A 22,216-nucleotide genomic window follows, 5' to 3' on the forward strand; every position below is an offset into this window, starting at 1 on the left:
TATAACTTTTTTATAATTATTTTATAAAGCAATCCTTCTATATAACCTAATGTACTATGTCAAATCATATCAATTTATAAATTTATATTTGTAAAAAAAAAATTTGTAATTATAACATTTCTCTTATTTTATAATTTTGCATAAAATAAATGATAATTTTATAATATTAAAATTCCTATTCAATAAATTTATATTTAAAGTGTAAATAACGTATTAAAACAAATTATATCAATTTTTAAATTTATTTTTATGAGATCGACTCAAGAATGTCTCATAAAATAATTATTTATAATTATTATAAGTGAATCATAAAATTGCAGTGCAAGTAGGATGTTATGTTGGTATTAAAATACCAAATAAATAGTTGTATCCGCAAATTCAGGTAATAACTCTAATAAAAACATCTGAATACATATCTATCTATGGCCATAGGTGGGACCACGTGATTGATGGTTATGCGCTGGTTACGTTGCATCCATCGGACCATCAGGCCATTCAACTTTTATAAAAGACATAAAGAGACGAGACGAACCAACCCACCAGAGGTCAATTTATGGTATATACTGACAAAAGAGTACCAACACCACAAATTTCCAATTCAGCATCAGTTATAGACTTAAATGTATAAATTTTGTATTTATACCAAAAAAAAAAAAAAAAACCAAAATTTTCAAATTTTTTTATGATGAATATATTTTTTTTTTATAAAAAATTTATACGAAACGTGTACACGTAGAATTTGTATATATAATTTTTTATTAAATAATTTTACATATAACGGTGATGTATATTCTATTATATAACTTTTTTGTATATTAATTGTACCTGAAATCATGATGAAATCCAACATTTTTATGATTTTATGTAACGATACGTTGGACTTACTTCCATCTTAAATTTCAACCAAAATTGGGCCCAAATACTTATTACTTGACAATCTCTTGTCCTATTTAAAAAAAAAAAAAAAATCTCTTGTCCCAAAATATTTTTTAATTTTTATAAACATCTCATATCTCTATCTAGAGGCAAGTTACCAGGGCGTCGAGTGGGGTTGGCGAGGTTGGTTTGTCAACATATGCCCATCTCGCCAGCTCATTGCTGCGCACCTACAGTTACTATGTTGCCTTGGTGCATAAATGCGTGACACTATGACCTTCCTGTAACGACGTGTATTGATATTGACAACTTTCCCTTTCCTAATTACAACTATCTATATATATATACATACACACACTAAAAACGGTAATTTATATAATGATTTAAATTAAAAAAATAAAAAAATCAGTAATTTATTTATTTTAAAAAAGAAAATATAAAATTAAAAAAAAATTAAAAAAAAAACATGAAAAAGTGACGTCAATTCATGTGCGTCGCGAGTCATTAAGGATCTTTTAGTAAAATATAATCTTTTATTAAATTTTACAATAAAATTATATGTCAAATGATCAAGAATCTTAAAGACCTTTTGATAAAGCATGATCATTCATTAAATTTTATAAGAAAATTATACGTCAAATGATCAATAATTTTAAAATTTTTTTAATAAAATAAAACTTAACAGACTTAACCAAAAAAAATAATAAAATAAAAAATAAATTATTTTGGTGGCGTTCTGACGTGCCTCCTCCCTAATCACAAAATTATTTTGCAGTCAGGGATATAGTATTATTTATTTCTGATTTAGTCAATGAGTGCATCTCTTGCAGGAGAAAAAAACAAACCAAACTTCTTTCATATCTTTTGCATTTAAATTATTAAATTTTGAAAGCACCTTTCAGAGAAATTTCCAGTCAACCACTCAAACTGCTTATTTTGACTCCTTTTACCCAACTTCATGGAAATTTCTGAAGGTGCCATATAGCACATTCCAACACTTTTTCATGATCTACAACTGCTGGCAGCAATCAAATATCATAACTGGACTTTATCATATTAAATACAAAAAATAAATATAAGAAAAACATTATTTTTCATTCTAAATTGTATCATCGTTTTATAAATTAACCACTTACTGAGAAATCATTTATAAATTAATGCAAATGAGATGATAAAATACAGATGAAAAATAACATTTCTCCAATTCGAATTCGCCTGGCTGGCTGGCTGTGACTTTGTAGGAAGGAAGCTGCGCGCTTATATATATATGTCCATCGCATTTTCCTGATAGTTGCATAAGGAACATATATATATACACGTCAACTTATGGTTACTAGTAAAGATGTCTTGGAAATTCATACAAATTCAAAATAAATAAATAAATCTATCAGAAATATATAATTTTCTTTTAATGAGATTTACTCACGTTCATCATCCATCTTGCCTCATCTGCCGCTGTGCCAACCTTTCCAATTATTCTTCTCTTTAGACTTGAAAACGATTCCTAACATTCATTTGCGTAATAGTAAGTAAGAAGCAGCCCAAGCCCAAGCCAATTATTCTTCACTTTAGACTTAACAAAGACTTGTGGCAGTGTTTCACTCACCTATAAGTTGATGCTGTTGATGTTTCTGGCTCCTCCCTTAAACTGAGCAACGATAATGGTCTTGAGAGGTACAACGCAGCATCGGGTTCAGCACAACTACTACTTGGGTCAACGGGCCATCTCATTGGAACAATCAAATTCCTGTACCAAAACCAATTAAAGTGGTTAGAGGTGGGATCAGATTTGGAACATCTAGCTACTTTAGTCCGGTTCTATGCTTAATTCTGTTATATTTTGAAAGCAGATTCAGCTAAATTCATACCCCAAAACACATTTGTGTTTGCAGCGTTGCATCTTATCCTCTGTATAACTTCTAAACAAGATGTCAACGTGGTTTGGTAGCTTTAGTACATCAGATAGCGGCAAAACATCCAAAACATTCATAACCTGAATGTAATTTGAGTCCTCTATGATTATATCTACTGTCCAAAGCAGATAAAGGCGCAGCTGCCCTTTGATCTTGTAAATCTCTAATAGTTGAGAAGACCTCCCATGAAGGGCGATGGGGTTTCTCTTCACTTGAGGAGGACGCCAACCACTTGCAAGCTTTGTCAACATAGAAAGCACTTCCTTGCATATCTTTGCATTTCTTATTCTCGCCATCGATCTTCCAAAAGCATTGTTGAAGAAAACCTATATTTAATTACGGAACTGGTAATCTCACCATAAATGTTCATATTAATTCAACCCCATTACAATGTCGAAATTGCAAGTGTTTATAAAGTCATATTTCCAGTTTTTGCTTCTGACATTAGTAGGCTTTCATGATGATAAGAGTAATACTAGTCTTTATTCTGAGATTGTTATCTCCATTCACACCAGCTGATCATGGTGTGCTATTTAAGTGACTTCAACTGGTGTGATTGGAGATAACAATCTCAGAATAAAGACATGGGATGTACCTTCCATGTAGCCTCTCTGAACAACAGACTGTCGTCATGGAGTAAAGTATCAAACTGGCCAAGCTCCACCAGGGAAGCAATAATAGCCTGAGCCAAGCTCTTGTCCTCATCTGCCTTATGGAAACACTCCCGTTCTTTGGCATCAAGGACTAGTTTCTTCCAAACAGAGCCACTGTTGAGTAAAGTAAACTCATCTCCCAATATCCAAAGGCAATACCTACAGAATGAAATCGTTACTTTTGACTTTGCAAAACTATCAGTAGAAATAATTATCACATTGTATATAACACAAGTAGTAATTACCTTGCACGTGTCAGTGCCACATTTGCTCTTTGTCGATTGGAAAGGAAACCTACTGATCCATTCTCATTACATCTAACAGTAGAAATAATTATCACATCTTCCTCACCTCCTTGGAATCCATCCACAGAGCGAGCACTCACAGAGAAGCCACTATCAGAATGTGTTTTGTATTTTCTGATTTGCTCTTCAATCGCATAAACTTGAGCCTTATATGGTGATATGACTCCTATACTAACAGGATTCCTTGTGTCAAGGAATCCTGTGGGAGAAACGGGAAAGATATAAAGGGATTCATATAATATTTTTCTGGCAGCAATATATATTTTCTTGTATGAATAAAAACCTCCATTAATAGGAAAAAAGAAGAAGAAAAACTTACGTTTAAAAAGCTTGGAAACTATCTCAGAGACCACGGCAGCCTCAACCATATTCTTGGAGCTGTAATTGTGGCCACGTTCCTCCTTACCATGAGCTATACTTATAAAAGAGTAGGAGCTGTACATTTTTCCCTGAAGGAAGCGCTTCTCGTAGCTTCTTTGTTTAACATTTTGAGCATCCGAAATCTGGCCGTCATAGAACTCCCTATTTGGAAATAAGCTGATGGATGGATGCATCCTGTACTGGATATCAAGAAGGAGCCTGTGGTGCCCCAACATGACCAATCTTTCGAACAAACTCCTTCCAAAGTTAGCCTTCTCGGATATCTGAAAAAGTGCAAGTTCAGAAGATGTTAAATAAAGTGGTATCATATGTTCATGATCGGTTGCAAACACGAAGGAACTAAGGATGAGGAAATAAAAACCTTGCTTTTAACCATAGCAGGGAGCTGCCTCTCATCCCCTACGAGAATTGCATGACGCAGACCAGGTAGCTGTAAAGGAATGGCTGATTCACATTCCTTAAGTTGAGCAGCTTCATCGATGAGTAAATATTCCAATGGTTCATTTACCTCTCTGTTTAATTTGCAAGAGCTTGATGCAGTACAGAACACCAGGCACGCATTTTCCAAGCAAAAATCTTTTATGCCCCATTTCCCTACTAAATTTGGTAAAATGAATGTCAGACGAAGAGATCTCAGTAACTGCAGGAACTCTTTTCTCGTGGTACTCCACATTGTAAAACAACCCACACTGCTTCCAATGTCTTTGATATCATTGAGAACTTGTTTTAACCCTTCATTGGCTACATGGGCATCGTCCAACATAGTTTCAAGAGTTTTGAGCAAGACCCGAGCTCTAATCATGTTCTTCGCTACCTCTAACTGGATTTGGGAAGTTGGCAAGTGAGTATATAAATTAACCATACAAAGCTCCAGTGACTCACAAATATTCTTAAAATACTCCTCAAATGTCATGGGAACAACATCATCCTTTAATAGATTGCCGTCACTCTCCTCCTTTTTGAGCTTATCATCGTTCCCATCATCATATTTCTTTATGCTTTCCAAGTATCTATTGTACTGCGATTCAGGATCATCGAGCAAAGATATCATTGATTCTAAGGAATTTTTCCATCCAGTCGATGGAAGAAAGCAATTATAAAGCATATCAACACGATGGTCAAGAAACACATCAAGAAGATCATCGTGCTTGCCAATCTTCATTCGCTTATTATTCCCAAATAAAAGTATATCCCCAAGTCCATATGAGTCATGCTCTGGCGTTTGCATCTCCCTAACCGACCTCAGCAGCCGTTTTGTAACCTCCAGAACTGCAATGTTAGTTGGAGCACATGTTAATGTTCTGCACTTCATTTCAAGGAGGGAAAATAGTATGAAACCAATGGTCTTTGTTTTCCCGGTCCCTGGAGGGCCCCATATCAATTTGACAGTACTCTGATGATAGAAGTTTCTCATATCAACACAACTCAAAACTGCGTCTGTTTGAGAGTCATTTAGATTATAAGAACTGTTTACATCCCGTAGATAAAAAGGAACAAGACTGCATTTTCCTTCAAAAAGCCGACTAGTACAATTTTCATCCTGTAAGTATAAAATGGATTGGAAAACCCAAGTCAGTGAGTTGGCTTGTCACTCGCGAACAGCAAGAAATACAAATACTACTTAAATTGACAAAGCTGACAATTTTCATCCTGCAAGATCTACAAACATATAAATTATTCGATAATGTATGGTGTGTGACAGTGAAGAGCAAAATGAGTTATAATTCTTACAGCTGAATTCGCTTGCAGCACTTTCTCAATAAGGTTACCCCCATCCAGCTCCGGGTCCAGTGCTCTCCATATACGGTCATTTGTAATCATGTTCATAAGATAAACTGCAAGAAGTGTTTCTTTCTTGTTCTTTTCCGAGTCTAGTTCTATCAAAATGGGCTTTGATGCCAGTATTGTGATCTTGCCCAAATCTTTATCATCAAAATTCTCTTTAGAAGAATCTTCTTCTTTTGCCCCATGAACATAAGCAATAAGATAGAATATTCCGGGCCTGTTCAAATCATCAATGCTCATAGGTCTAACATCTGTCAAGGCAATAAGATCACCAACTTCGGGAACATATTTTCCTACATCTTCCTCAGCATTGGCAGTCTTCTTCAATGTGATTTCGTAAAGCAAGTTTTTGGGAGAGGATCTTTTAACAGCATGTATTTCACGAGTAGGTGCTTGAAACAGGGTTGTCATGTTTGAAAACAAATCAGCATGCGTTTCCTCAAGTAATGGATAAATGAATGACTTCTTGTATTCTTCCACCGATAAGAATGTCTCTGGGATCCTTTTCACCTGTCATTGAATGTGTCACACTACTTATGATTGGAAATGTGTTCTAGTTTCCTATCAATTTCATGTCAAATCTCAATAATGCAGGAGGATAAATTACAATAAACCAACTCTCTGCCATGGTAGGAAAGCACTTGAACCAAACCATATATTCGAATGAATCAAACAATATTTATAGATGAGCATTCTTAATTTCTTAAACGCCATGGCAAATCATCTCTTAGATGGAGGACTGAAAAATCCTCAATGATGCCCGACGACGTGTATCTAGGAATTAGGACAGATGAGTATGCCCATAATCTTGTAATAATAAAATATGTATTCCAATAAAATAAGTCTTATCCTGGGCATGTATGATTTATAAGATAACTATTTACATGGAAAGAACACAAACCTGGTTTCTGTAGATATCTTTATTGATAACATCCTTGAGAGACCATGAGAAAACTATGTCTAATAAGCTTTTGCCATCAAGTTCTTCCTTCTTCTCCATTTCTTCTTGGTGACTTCTGTATCGCCAGTCAATTTGCTAAAAGACAGTGCTCATCATCATTCAATGCATGCATGGCAATTTAAGCCTGTAGGAAGACAGATAGGCTGTTTTTGTAAGCAACATTGCATAAATTTTAAAAATACAAATAAATATATGCATGCATGCATATACATATATATATACAAAGAGCAAAAGGTGGGCGTCCCGACAAACGCTTCGTTACAACATAGGGAGAGAAGACTTGCCACTGAAGGAAACAGGCAGAAAAAAGTTACCCAGATCAGATAGTGCATGTCCGATGTTTAGCTATAAAAAAGTCCGGTGCATCCTTAAGTAAAGGTCATCTATAAATGGAGACGAACATCGGACATGCGAAGGACGTACAAAAGGATGCCCAGAGCGAGAAAAGGAGCTGCTTTAATTAAAAAGACTTTGACGACAAAGGAATCGAAAAGAACTATTTGTAAATGACACTGTATTTCACTTTATGAACCGTTCAAAACTTCAACTTCAACTCCCTGGTTCATCCGTACGTACGACTAACATGCACGGCTGAGTTCCCCGGTTGCCGTTATAAAACAACATTTTCGTCCTATATATATGAGATGATATTAGAATCAAATGGAGAGTAGTGCAGAAGAAAAGGAAAGGGTAGTCAGGATGTAACTTGTAAAAATACATGAACAGAGAATAAACTTAGAATGCAAGCAAGAATAAAAGAGAACAAGAAGAGATTCTTAAACCCAGGATTTGATTTTCCTATGTCTGTGGTTTTTGGGGACTAGATCTTACCACTTTTTAAACTTAATTATTAAGTAAAAAATAAAAAATAAAAAATAAAAGAAATTTCGATAGAAATCTTCTGTCGGTGTTTTCCAAAGAAATAAATTTGAAACTCGTACTTTCTGGTAAATGAAAAGGGTGCTGCAGGTACATGTATACATGGAAGCTTGTTGGAAAGACCATTAATAGATCATACTTGTTAGATTTTTTTGTACTTTTTTCTCTTTTCTTCTCCATGATGTATATTCCATTAAGAGTTGGACTATTCAGCCGTTCCGAATATTTAACTGTACAGTATTTTTTGAATTTTTATTTTTTTATATTTTTAAAAATTAAAAAAATACATCAATATACTTAAAATTAATTACTTAATCACCTTTTTCATTTATTAATTGATTTATCCCCCCTGATCTGATCTCACCTTATTATAAATAAGTTAGATTCAGACCTGCTTGTATCTTCATGTACTCATCTAGAACCTTGAGACGTCGTCGTCGTCGTCTTTGTTTCTAGTTTCCTTCTATTTTGATCCCAAGTAAGAGCATCTTTGTTGATTTGGTCAAATACATCTTTAAAATTTAATCAATATCACATTTTTTTTATATTTATTCATTCTATTTAAATTCAATCCCTACATTAGATTAGCCATGCACTCTCTATATAATAATAAAATATTATTAAATTAATAATTTTTTAATTTAATTTATTTGTATCACATTTTATAATTCTATAAATTTAATATTAATAATAATTATATTCTAATTAAATTAATATTTAAAAAATCATATTTTCAAAAGTCATTTAATGCTAATAATTAAAAATTGAAATTAAACGTATCTAAAATTTTATCTAAACTTCTTATTCACTAACTAAATATCTAGCAATATACTCATTTCAATGTCAATTAATAAAAAATCTACACCTACATAAACACCAACAAATGGTTGGAGTGAAAAATTACTATTTTAATGTTTAGTAAATCAATTATAGTTTTATATTTTTAACCAATCAATGTAACAGAAATTCATATAATTTTAGAGATGTTCAATCTAATGTAAAATCTTTTTAGTACATATTATTTAAATTTTAGACATCTTTTAATTTTGACCATGACCAAACCAATGAAATACTCTAAAAGAAGGTTATATCACACTCATGAGTCCATAATTTGTGATGTCGGATCGACAATATTAGTACAGCGGCAAAAACAAGATTAATAACGACACTTTCAAAGGACAAACACTTACAATTTGTCGTGTTCCGCTAGAAATAAAAGAGAAAGAAGTGGAGTCGCTTTAGAATTATGTTGTTATCAAAATGAAATGAGGTAAAATTGATATTAAAATTAAAAAATTGAATAAAATATTATTAAAATATATTTTTTAATATTGTTATTTTGTGATTTGAAAAAAATTAAATTATTTATTTTATTTTATATAAAAATTTAAAAAAATTATAATAATAAGATAAAATTGGGTAAAATTTTTTTAAAGTTTTACTTTTAACCTCGTCAGACCGAACGATCGAAAACAAACAAGGAGGAGATATTACTGTTCTAGTAGTGTAGTTTTTTTCCATTAAAGTTGATATTTTTTCAATTATGTACGTCTTTGAAGCCAAACTTTTCTGATCTGGAGTATACACCCATTACCAAAACAATGGCTTACTTAATTATGAGACAAAAATGGTTATAAATAATCAAATATCCTTTTGAATAATCGGCTCGTCTTCACCTTCAAAGATTGTCTTTTTTCCTTTTCAGAGATATGATCTGACGGTTAGTAATTCATGATGATCTAATGAAAACTTCATTCAAATCTAAACAAATAATGAAGCGTACCATTCAAATTTCAATCACGGACTAGTGAGAAGGATCTCTTAAGTCCCTCTCTTTTTAAAAAAATAAAAATAAAATACTTTGCTAATTTTGTTTTATTTTATTATCTAACATGCATGAGAGTCTTGTACTCTTGAATATTGTCTTGTACGCGTGTTATGCAATTTTATAATGTCCCAGTTGCAGTTGGTTATATTTTAAATGATGAGTAATTTTACATATAATCGTGAAATGTATAAACGTCACGTAATCGTTTTGAAAAAAAGTAGGATCTACTAATAAAAAAATAACTTTTTTCATATGAATCTTATGTTTTATTCACTTTTTTCAAAACAATTACACGACGGTTACACAATTCACAGTTATAAATATATTTTCTCTTAAATGATAGACATGAAATGACTACTTTTGACAAAGAGTAATGTGACATGGAAAACTTTTGAAGGAAATTAACCACACCCACATAGCCCACGTTCCAAAAATAAAAAAACCTAAATACTATCTATTAATTCAAACTCATTAGTCTCTCAAAAGTTTGTTACAAAAATATTAGCAAAGACTCAAAAAAATTATTTTAAAAATCATCTCATCTCATCAAATAACTTTTGTACTAGAAAGGTTGATTCATGAGAATACCATTATTGCACAATAAATTTTCCACCATCTCAAGAGAAAAAAAGGAAAACAAAGTCTAATGGTTATCAAAATTGACATGAAAAAGACATTTAATTTTATGGAATGGTAGTTCTTAATTAAGATTCTCACATGTCTAAGATTTCATTCTACTTGGATCAATTGGATAAATGAGTTCTTAGTTCTTAATCTTAACTAATGGTTCACACATATACATTTTCTAGGGGTGAAGTGTGAAACAGAGGACCTCAATACAATAACAGCGAAGAATTGCACTTCTACATGTTATTTGCATGGGCGCGCAAACACAAATGAAACGAGAAAGAAACTTACTGGGTCATCTACCACCAGTCCTTCAAGATTGGGGTACCTCTGCTTGTACAGGTGCATGCTTACTGGCCATAGTAAAAAATCTCGGGGCTATGCCTGAATCCTTTTACTTGCCAGTAGAGGCCAAAATTATGACCACCAACAAAATTGGTTTTTGAAAGAATGGACATTTTTTTATATACAAGGAATTGGGATAAGATCATCTCAGTTCAAGCAGCGCCTGCAGTTTTTTAAACTACAAAAGCAAAGAATTTTCTTACCTTCATCCTCATGGTTAAAATGGTAGTCATATGTTATGTATTCTCCAGGAAATGTCCCTTTCTGCAAAAAGAAAAATTTTGCTTGCAACCGCTTTGGGGAACCGGTTGCGGAACCGAGTCCTACGTGGCGGTAAACAGCGTCGTTTACATTTTACTCATGGGAATTCGTTTCTCTCCCTTAATTCGGGTTTTCACATTCACGATCACTCCATCTCGATTTCTTCTCTCCTCCCCATTCCCATTCTCCCCAATCCCATCGTTTTCCTCCGCACTGGTTCGGTCGGCGTTGAAACGAGTAAGCTACCAGTTCCACGAACCACTTCGTCTTCTCCACCACAGCCACGAAGCCGGTTCGTCTTCTCCACCATATCGGCAATTTGAAGCCCACAAAGCAGGTAGGCACTTCTACTCCTCTTCTCCTCGAACCCAAGACCTACAAACCTTGCAACCACAGGCCCTTACCACATCACCGAACCAGCACCAACTTATTTGAACCCACGAACCACAGGCGCTTTTTTTTTTTTTTTCGCGCCGGCGGTTGTATATAGAAGTATTGTTTTAATAATCCAGTTCCAACATTCCCAAAGGCTTCAAAACTTACTGAACAGTAAGAATCCTTTTTGGAGAAATAAAAATTAGTATCGTAAAGCATTTTCCGGAGACTCTGGAGCACCCATTTTTCTTATGAGTAAGGATACACAAATTTCTTTTTTTTACAACTGTTTATACATAGTTTATGTAAAATGGTTGGTGATTTTGCGAACTTGGAATTCAAATCGGATGGAGAACTCAAAATTAAGAAAATTTTAGTACTTTTGATCCAAGATTTTTTTTTACAAGAATAATTTTATTGAGATGTAAATAGGCATAGCCAAGTACATGGGAAATATACGATAATGAAATACATTTTTATCCAAGATATAAAATTAACCTCAAAATAATATTAACAGGCCTTGGTGCTTGAAATATGTCCAACTATAAACGAAAAAAAATAAATCTGTCTCCATGGTATGACGTTGCATTGTCATAACCAAGAAACTCAAAATAAGGAGAATGCAGCCTTGGAAACTCAAAATAGGTCCAACTATAATGTGTCTCGTTGAAATACATTTTGTTATGTAAGGATGCTTTTTGCTATTTAAACATTATAACTGTTCAATTCTTCCGATTTTCCAAGTTAGCAAGAATTCGTGGCTTGGCAAACTAGAAATTGAATTCTTTTTCATTCTCTCCAGTCCTGCCACTAGAGAAGGCTAACTCTGCCTCACAACGGCTCCACTAGAGAAACCTAACTAGAAAATACAATGAGTCGATGCAAGTCAGTGAAGTGTTATTATATCTCTTGCTTGTAGATAATTTGGCGAATCTGCTACTGAGGCATGTCATTGGACGGATGGGTTTCCATTCAACTAATCTTTTCACTTTTTCAAATTTCAAAACAACTTTTTTAAATTTCTACATAAAATATAATAAATAATTCAACTTTTATTCTACTATTCAAAAACCATCTCAACTCATCTCTGAATCCAAATCACTCCTAAATTATTCATTAATAAATTTTTTTTTGATAAAAAATCATATTATTTTTTCTATTTGTGCACATTACGAATCTGCACAAATCTATCAAACGTGCTTTGCACGTTGATCCTCGCCTAGTATATATACATACACGTCAACTTATGGTTACTAGTAAAGATGTCATTGAAATAGATACAAATTCAAAATAAATAAATAAATCTTTCAGAAATATATAATTTTCTTTTAATGAGATTTACTCGTGTTCATCCATCTTACCTCATCTGCCGCTGTGCCAACCTTGCCAATTATTCTTCACTTTAGACTTGAAACGATTCCTAACATTCATTTGCGTAATAGTAAGTAAGAAGCAGCCCAAGCCCAAGCCCAAGCCCAAGCCCAAGCCAATATTTTAATATTTTATATACTAGTTGATTTGGCAAGCTTTTACATCACCTGTGTTTGATGCGTCAAAAAGGACTTGCAAATAAATATATTTTTGAGCAGAAATTGCCTTTGTTTAACAAAAGAAAAATGATTTTTACAAATTTTAAATAGACAAGTTTTTCGTAAGGTTTTGTAAAAAATAGATCCTACCTTCAAAAGGTGTTAAAAAAATCATTCTTTTTAATCGAATCTACTTTTTAACAAAAACTTACTCAAAATTTGTATATTTGAGATTTCTACGTTAGCAATTACTTCTAATAAATAAAAAATTGAACTTAACAAGACTTGTGGCAGTGTTTCACTCACCCATAAGTTGTTGCTGTCGATGTTTCTGGCTCCTCCCTTAAACTGAGCAACGATAATGGTCTTGAGAGGTACAACGCAGCATCGGGTTCATCAGAATCATCACAACTACTACTTGGGTCAACAGGCCATCTCATTGGAACAATCAAATTCCTGTAGCAAAACCAAATAAAGTGGTTAGAGGTGGGATCAGATTTGGAACATCTAGCTACTTTAGTCCGGTTCTATGCTTAATTCTGTTATATTTTGAAAGCAGATTCAGGTAAATTCATACCCCAAAACACATCTGTGTTTGCAGCGTTGCATCTTATCCTCTATAACTTCTAAGCAAGATGTCAACGTGGTTTGGTAGCTTTAGTACATCAGATAGTGGCAAAACATCCAAAACAATCATAACCTGAATGTAATTTGAATCCTCCATGATTATATCTACTGTCCAAAGCAGACACAGGCGCAGCTGCCCTTTGATCTTGTAAATCTCTAGTAGTTGAGAAGACCTCCCATGAAGGGCGATGGGGTTTCTCTCCACTTGAGGCGGACGCCAACCACTTGCAAGCTTTGTCAACATAGAAAGCACTTCCTTGCATATATCTGCATTTCTTAATCTCGCCATAGATCTTCCAAAAGCATTGTTGAAGAAAACCTATATTTCAATTAAGGAACTAGTAATCTCACCATATATGTTCATATCAATTCAACCTCATTACAATGTCGAAACTCCAAGTGTTTATAAAGTCGTATTTCCAGTTTTTGCTTCTGACATTAGTAGGCTTTCATGATGATAAGAGTAATACTAGTCTTTATTCTGAGATTGTTATCTCCATTCACACCAACTGATCATGGTGTGCTATTTAAGTGACTTCAACTGGTGTGATTGGAGATAACAATCTCAGAATAAATACATGGGATGTACCTTCCATGTAGCCTCTCTGAACAACAGAGAGTCGTTATGGAGTAAAGTATCAAACTGGCCAAGCTCCACCAGGGAGGCAGTAATAGCCTGAGCCAAGCTCTTGTCCTCATCTGCATTATGGAAACACTCCCGTTCTTTGGCATCAAGGACTAGTTTCTTCCAAACAGAGCCACTGTTGAGTAAAGTAAACTCATCTCCCAATATCCAAAGGCAATACCTACAGAATGAAATCGTTACTTTTGACTTTGCGAAACTACCGGTAGAAATAATTATCACATTGTATATAACACAAGTGCTAATTACCTTGCACGTGTCAGTGCCACATTTGCTCTTTGTCGATTGGAAAGGAAACCACTGATCCATTCCCATTACATCTAACGGTAGAAATAATTATCACATCTTCCTCACCTCCTTGGAATCCATCCACAGAGCGAGCACTCACAGAGAAGCCACTATCAGAATGTGTTTTGTATTTTCTGATTTGCTCTTCAATCGCATAAACTTGAGCCTTATATGGTGATATGACTCCTATACTAACAGGATTCCTTGTGTCAAGGAATCCTGTTGGAGAAACGGGAAAGATATAAAGGGATTCATATAATACTTTTCTGGCAGCAATATCTCTTTTCTTGTATGAATAAAAACCTCCATTAATAGGAAAAAAGAAGAAGAAAAACTTACGTTTAAAAAGCTTGGAAACTATCTCAGAGACCACGGCAGCCTCAACCATATTCTTGGAGCTGTAATTGTGGCCACGTTCCTCCTTACCATGAGCTATACTTATAAAAGAGTAGGAGCTGTACATTTTTCCCTGAAGGAAGCGCTTCTCGTAGCTTCTTTGTTTAACATTTTGAGCATCCGAAATCTGGCCGTCATAGAACTCCCTATTTGGAAATAAGCTGATGGATGGATGCATCCTGTACTGGATATCAAGAAGGAGCCTGTGGTGCCCCAACATGACCAATCTTTCGAACAAACTCCTTCCAAAGTTAGCCTTCTCGGATATCTGAAAAAGTGCAAGTTCAGAAGATGTTAAATAAAGTGGTATCATATGTTCATGATCGGTTGCAAACACGAAGGAACTAAGGATGAGGAAATAAAAACCTTGCTTTTAACCATAGCAGGGAGCTGCCTCTCATCCCCTACGAGAATTGCATGACGCAGACCAGGTAGCTGTAAAGGAATGGCTGATTCACATTCCTTAAGTTGAGCAGCTTCATCGATGAGTAAATATTCCAATGGTTCATTTACCTCTCTGTTTAATTTGCAAGAGCTTGATGCAGTACAGAACACCAGGCACGCATTTTCCAAGCAAAAATCTTTTATGCCCCATTTCCCTACTAAATTTGGTAAAATGAATGTCAGACGAAGAGATCTCAGTAACTGCAGGAACTCTTTTCTCGTGGTACTCCACATTGTAAAACAACCCACACTGCTTCCAATGTCTTTGATATCATTGAGAACTTGTTTTAACCCTTCATTGGCTACATGGGCATCGTCCAACATAGTTTCAAGAGTTTTGAGCAAGACCCGAGCTCTAATCATGTTCTTCGCTACCTCTAACTGGATTTGGGAAGTTGGCAAGTGAGTATATAAATTAACCATACAAAGCTCCAGTGACTCACAAATATTCTTAAAATACTCCTCAAATGTCATGGGAACAACATCATCCTTTAATAGATTGCCGTCACTCTCCTCCTTTTTGAGCTTATCATCGTTCCCATCATCATATTTCTTTATGCTTTCCAAGTATCTATTGTACTGCGATTCAGGATCATCGAGCAAAGATATCATTGATTCTAAGGAATTTTTCCATCCAGTCGATGGAAGAAAGCAATTATAAAGCATATCAACACGATGGTCAAGAAACACATCAAGAAGATCATCGTGCTTGCCAATCTTCATTCGCTTATTATTCCCAAATAAAAGTATATCCCCAAGCCCATATGAGTCATTCTCTGGCGTCTGCATCTCCCTAACCAACCTCAGCAACCGTTTTGTAACCTCCAGAACTGCAATGTTAGTTGGAGCACATGTTAATGTTCTGTACTTCATTTTAAGGAGGGAAAATAGTATGAAACCAATGGTCTTTGTTTTCCCTGTCCCTGGAGGGCCCCATATCAATTTGACAGTATTCTGATGATAGCAGTTTCTCATATCAATACAACTCAAAACCGCGGCTGTTTGAGAGTCATTTAGATTATAAGAACTGTTTACATCCCGTAGATAAGAAGGAACAGGACTGAATTTTTCTTCAAAAAAGCAACTAATACAATTTTCATCCTGTAAGTAAAAAATGGATTAGAAAACCCAAGTCAGTGAGTTGGCTTGTCACTCGCGAACAGCAAGAAATACAAGTACTACTTAAATTGACAAAGCTGACAATTTTCATCCTGCAAGATCTACAAAAATAAAAATTATTCGATAATGTATGGTGTGTGACAGTGAAGAGCAAAATGAGTTATAATTCTTACAGCTGAATTGGCTTGCAGCACTTTCATAATAATGTTACCCCCATCCCGCTTCGGGTTCAGTGCTCTCCATATACGTTCATTTGTAATCATGTTCATAAGATAAACTGCAAGAAGTGTTTCTTTCTTGTTCTTTTTCGAGTCTAGTTCTATCAAAATGGGCTTTGATGCCAGTATCTTGATCTTACCCAAATTTTCTTCATCAAAATTCTCTTCATCAGAATCTTCTTCTTTTGCCCCATGAACATAAGCAATAAGATAGAATCTTCCGGGCCTGTTTAAATCATCAATGCTCATAGGTCTAACATCTGTCAAGGCAATAAGATCACCAACTTCGGGAACATATTTTCCTACATCTTCCTCAGCATTGGCAATCTTCTTCAATGTGATTTCGTAAAACAAGTCTTTGGGTGGTTTAAAATCTTTGGATGTTTCAACAGCATGTATTTCACGAGTAGGTGCTTGAAACAGGGTTGTCATGTTTGAAAACAAATCAGCATGCGTTTCCTCAAGTAATGGATAAATGAATGACTTCTTGTAATCTTCCACCGATAAGAATGTCTCTGGGATCCTTTTCACCTGTCATTGAATGTGTCACACTACTTATGATTGGAAATGTGTTCTAGTTTCCTATCAATTTCATGTCAAATCTCAATAATGCAGGAGGATAAATTACAATAAACCAACTCTCTGCCATGGTAGGAAAGCACTTGAACCAAACCATATATTCCAATGAATCAAACAATATTTATAGATGAGCATTCTTAATTTCTTAAACGCCGTGGCAAATCATCTCTTAGATGGAGGACTGACAAATCCTCAATGATGCCTGACGACGTGTATCTAGGAATTAGGACAGATGAGTATGCCCATAATCTTGTAATAATAAAATATGTATTCCAATAAAATAAGTCTTATCCTGGGCATGTATGATTTATAAGATAACTATTTACATGGAAAGAAGAACACAAACCTGGTTTCTGTAGATATCTTTATTGATAACATCCTTGAGAGACCATGAGAAAACTATGTCTAATAAGCTTTTGCCATCAAGTTCTTCCTTCTTGAAAAGTTTCTTCTCCATTTCTTCTTGGTGACTTCTGTATCGCCAGTCAATTTGCTAAAATACAGTGCTCATCATCATTCAATGCATGCATGGCAATTTAAGCCTGTAGGAAGACAGCTTTTTTTGTAAGCAACATTGCATAAATTTAAAAAATACAAAAAAATATATAGATACATACATATACAAATGTATATGTATATAAAGGGCAAAAGGTGGGCGTCCCGACAAACACTTCGTTAGAACATAGGGATAGAAGACTTGCCACTGAAAGAAACAGGCAGAAAAAAGTTACCCAGATCAGATAGTGCATTTCCGATGTTTAGCTATAAAAAAGTCCGGTGCATCCTTAAGTAAAGGGAAAATCTAGAAATGGAGACGAACATCGGACATGTGAAGGACGTACAAAAGGATGCCCAAAGCGAGAAAAGGAGATGCTGTAATTAAAAAGACGTTGACGACAAAGGAATCGAAAAGAACTATTTGTAAATGACACAGTATTTCATAATGAAACGTTCAAAACTTCAACTTCAACTCCCTGGTTCATCCGTACGACTAACATGCACTGCTGATTTATCCGGTTGCCGTTAAAAAACAACATTTTCGTTCTATATATATGAGAGGATATTAGAATCAAATGGAGAGTAGTGCAGAAGAAAGGAAAGGGTAGTCAGGATGTAACTTGTAAAAATACATAAACAGAGAATAAACTTAGAATGCAAGTAAGAATAAAAGAGAACAAGAAGAGATTTTTAAACCGAGGATTTGATTTTCCTATGTACGTCTGTGGTTTTGGGGGACTAGATCTTACCACTTTTATACATGATCAGTCAAGAAATAAATTTGAAACGACTCGTACTTTTTGGGAAACGGAAAGGGTGCTGCAGGTTGATACATGGAAGCTTGTTGGAAAGACCATTAATAGATCATACTTGTTAGATTTTTTGTACTTTTTCCTTTTTTCTTCTCTCTGCTAAATCCATTAATCCTCTGTTCGTCTTGGTTACCTTTTTCATTTATTAATTGATTTATCCCCCCTGATCTGATCTCACCTTATTATAAATAAGTTAGATTCAGACCTGCTTGTATCTTCATGTACTCATCTAGAACCTTGAGACGTCGTCGTCGTCGTCGTCTTTGTTTCTAGTTTCCTTCTATTTTGATCCCAAGTAAAAGGATGTTATATCACACTCATGAGTTCATAATTTGTGATGTCGGATCGACAATATTAGTACAGCGGCAAAAACAAGATTAATAACGACACTTTCAAAGGACAAACACTTGACAATTTGGCGTGTTCCGCTAGAAATAAAAGAGAAAGAAGTGGAGTTCGCTTTAGAATTATATTCTTTGTTGGATTTTCTTTAAGGAATCTTGAAATAAGATAGATTAAAGTTAAGAAATTAAATAAAATATTTTTAAAATATTATTTTTATTTTGTGATTTGAAAAAGTTGAATTATTTATTTTATTTTATATAAAAATTTTAAAAAAATTATAATAATAAGATAAAATTAAATAAGAGATTTTCAAAATTTTTAATTTTGTTTTCGAAAGCAAACGGGGCAAGTATGCTTGGAATAACTCAAGAATAAGAAAAATTCCCTTACCCAGAGAGAGATAGATCGTTTTCGTTAGAATTATTCTTAAAAAAGTATTCAGGAAAGAAGCTAGCAAGTACACGTATCTTCGCAGGCTGTGCATGAATACATACGAGTTTTACTATCTATAAATAAGTTTATGTATCAATCTTGTATTAATATTGTTATTTTTTTATTTTAAATTTAAATTAGTATTATTTTTAATAAAATATATTTTTTAACCAATCATATTAAATGAGTACACGTATTAGTACATAAAATCGCTTATAATTAGATATTTTTAAGATTTTAAGGTTAAGTTAAATTGAGTTGAATGAGGTGATAAAATATTATTTTTAATATTATTATATTATTATTATTTTAAAATTTTAAAAAATAAATTATTTATTATATTTTATATTAAAATTTAAAATTATTATAATAATAAATTAAAATAAATTTAAGAACCGAAGCCTAAACCTCGTCAGACCGAACGATCGAAAACAAACAAGGAGGAGAAATCACTGTTCTAGTAGTGTAGTTTTTTTCCATTAAAGTTTATATTTTTTCAATTATGTACGTCTTTGAAGCCAAACTTTTCTGAACAGGAGTATACCCATTACCAAAAAAATGGCTTAATTATGAGACAAAAATGGTTATAAATAATCAAATATCCTTTGAATAATCGATTCGTCTTCATCTTCAAAGATTGTCTTTCTTCCTTTTGAGAGAGATCATGATCTGACGGTTAGTAATTCATGATGATCTAATGAAAATTTCATTCAAATCTAAACAAATAATGAAGCGTATTATTTTGTACATATAAGAGTGCAATGTACGTACAACTTTTCAGTTTAGATTCGAAATTATTAGAATTATCGTACTAAAATTCCATTTTTTTTAACCCTCAATCACGGACTAGTGAGGAGGATCTTTAAAGTTTAGTTTGTATTCGTAATTCATCTCAATATTATTTATTATTATTCACTATTATTCATTAACTTTAATTCCTAAATTTTACTATTATTCATAACTCATATCATTACTATTTATAATTCATCTCAATTCATCTTCGAATTTAAACGAAACAATCTCTCTTTTTTTTTTTAAAAAAAAAAAACTTTGCTTTTGTTTTATTTTATTATCTAACATGAGAGTCTTGTACACGTGAATATAAGCTAGCACGATTGACGTCACGTGTCAAACTATTTTATAATGTCCCAGTTGCAATTGGTTATATTTTAAATGATGGACATAAAATGACTATTTTTAACAAAGAGTAATGTGACATGGAAAACTTTTGAAGGAAATTAACCACACCCACGTAGCCCTCATCTCAAAAATAAAAAATCTAAATACTATCTATTAATTCAGATTCATTAGTCTCTCAAATGTTTGTAACAAAATAATTTCAAAAATATTAGCAAAGACTCAAAAAAATTATTTCAAAAGTTATCTCACTCCATCAAACAACTTTTGTACTAGAAAGGTTGATTCATGAGAATATCATTATTACACAAGAAGTTTTCTACTATCTCAAAAGAAAAAAAAAGAAAAAAACAAGGTCTAATGGCTATCAAAATTGACATGAAAAAAACATTTGATTTTATGGAATGATAGTTCTTAATTAAGATTATCACATGTCTAAGATTTCATCTTACCTTAATCAATTCAATAAATGAGTGTATCTCTACTTTTACTTTCTTTCTTGTCATCAATGGAGTCCTTAAAGATTTCTTTCATCCCTCAAGAGGTCTGAGACAAGGAGATGCACTGTCCCCTTTCCTGTTTATTATTGGCATTGGAGTTCTTTCTCGTTTAATTGCTAAAGAACAAAGCCTGAGTCTCTTAAATGCTATTAATATCAGTAGAACTGGACCTACTCTAACACACTTCCTCTTTTGCTAACGATCGGGTCCTCTTTGGAAAAGCTACTACACAAAATGTCCAATCCTTTCAGAAATGCATAGAAAAATACTCAAGTCTGGATCATTCTGAAAATTCTTCAATCCAATTTAGCCAGAATACTATTCCTCAAGAAAAAAGATACACAAGATATGTTGGGTATCAAATATTCCAATTCTACAATTAAATATCTAAGAATCCCTATTGTTTTCACCACCTCAAGAAAGACCTACTTTGACGAGATTCAGGAAAAAATAACTCAAAAACTTACTGAGTGGAAAGCAAAACTCATTTCTCAAGTGGGTAAGAGCGTTATTCCATCCTACATCATGTCAACCATATGGATCCCCCAATCTATTTCAAAAAATATTAATAGATCCTTTATGAAATTTTGGTGGGGATTCAATCCAAACAAATCTCACAATTTCACACCAAAATCTTGAAAATCAATATGTCAATCAAAATTAATGGGAGATCTTGGATTAAGGTTGACTTCAAACTTTAACAAAGCTCTCTTTTGCAAGCTAAGTTGACATATGATAAATGAGAGCAAATCCATTTGGAAGACAACCCTTGAGCACAAGTATCTAAAAAACCTATTTGGTGATTGGATAATTGAGCCTATAATTAGAGACACAAGAATACTTCTACAATCTTTTGATAGTTGGAGCATTCAAAAAATATATCAAAATCACAATAAATTTGCGCTGCTTCAAATTGTATTTATGGAAGCATATCGCTTATTTCTATCCCTCAATGTCTTTTAGATTTCTACAATGGAAAAGATCCACCTGAAGTAGTTTGTAAAACTGTAACTATGGTAGCTAAACGACTACCTGCTACAATTTCAATTTCAATGCAATCTCTTGACTTAAAAAAAAAAAAAAAAAACAAAGAGTAATATGCATAATCTTTAAAAAAAAAAGTGAGATCTATTATTAAAAAAATATTTTTTTAATGTGAGTTTTATATGTATTTATTTTTCTAAATAGAGTGCGCGTGGTTGCACACTCTAAAATTATAAATATTATTTCCCTTTAACAAAAATGAAAAACCTATGATACATTGGAAAATCCATAAGTTCAATAAGTACTAAATTGATATTTAGCCCTTGAATTAATTTGTTATGCGCACAACTAATTGGAAAAATAGAACATGGATTTGAATTTGTTAGAGTTTAGAGCGGAAGATAGACAAACACAAAAAGTAGGCACACAAATATTTATAATTGATTGAATTTTTTTTTGGATAATACTAAATATTT

The 22,216-nt window shown here is 33.4% G+C and overlaps 1 protein-coding gene and 1 pseudogene across 3 annotated transcripts; both read right to left on the bottom strand.

Moving 5' to 3' along the window:
* Positions 1 to 1,997: 1,997 nt before the first annotated feature.
* LOC109010086 lies at positions 1,998 to 7,461 on the bottom strand. 3 transcript variants are annotated; one of them, XM_035694757.1, is made up of 11 exons: positions 7,189 to 7,461; positions 6,815 to 6,998; positions 5,860 to 6,423; positions 4,490 to 5,668; positions 4,067 to 4,391; positions 3,688 to 3,946; positions 3,385 to 3,601; positions 2,745 to 3,115; positions 2,483 to 2,623; positions 2,303 to 2,380; positions 1,998 to 2,160 (listed from the first exon to the last, which is right to left on the bottom strand). In XM_035694757.1, the coding sequence occupies exons 2-10, from the start codon at positions 6,911 to 6,913 to the stop codon at positions 2,362 to 2,364; spliced, it is 3,174 nt and encodes a 1,057-aa protein (XP_035550650.1). In that variant the 5' UTR covers positions 6,914 to 6,998; positions 7,189 to 7,461; the 3' UTR covers positions 1,998 to 2,160; positions 2,303 to 2,361. The 3 variants fall into 3 exon arrangements, with proteins under 3 accessions (XP_035550650.1, XP_035550649.1, XP_035550651.1); XM_035694756.1 differs by lacking the exon at positions 7,189 to 7,461 and having other exon boundaries at positions 6,815 to 7,028; XM_035694758.1 differs by lacking the exons at positions 1,998 to 2,160; positions 2,303 to 2,380; positions 2,483 to 2,623; positions 7,189 to 7,461 and having other exon boundaries at positions 2,751 to 3,089; positions 6,815 to 7,028.
* A 4,983-nt stretch (positions 7,462 to 12,444) lies between these two features.
* LOC109010096 lies at positions 12,445 to 17,494 on the bottom strand (annotated as a pseudogene).
* Between the last annotated feature and the right edge of the window lie 4,722 nt (positions 17,495 to 22,216).

Source organism: Juglans regia, chromosome 10, assembly GCF_001411555.2.
Source record: "Juglans regia cultivar Chandler chromosome 10, Walnut 2.0, whole genome shotgun sequence".
NCBI classification, from domain to species: domain Eukaryota; kingdom Viridiplantae; phylum Streptophyta; class Magnoliopsida; order Fagales; family Juglandaceae; genus Juglans; species Juglans regia.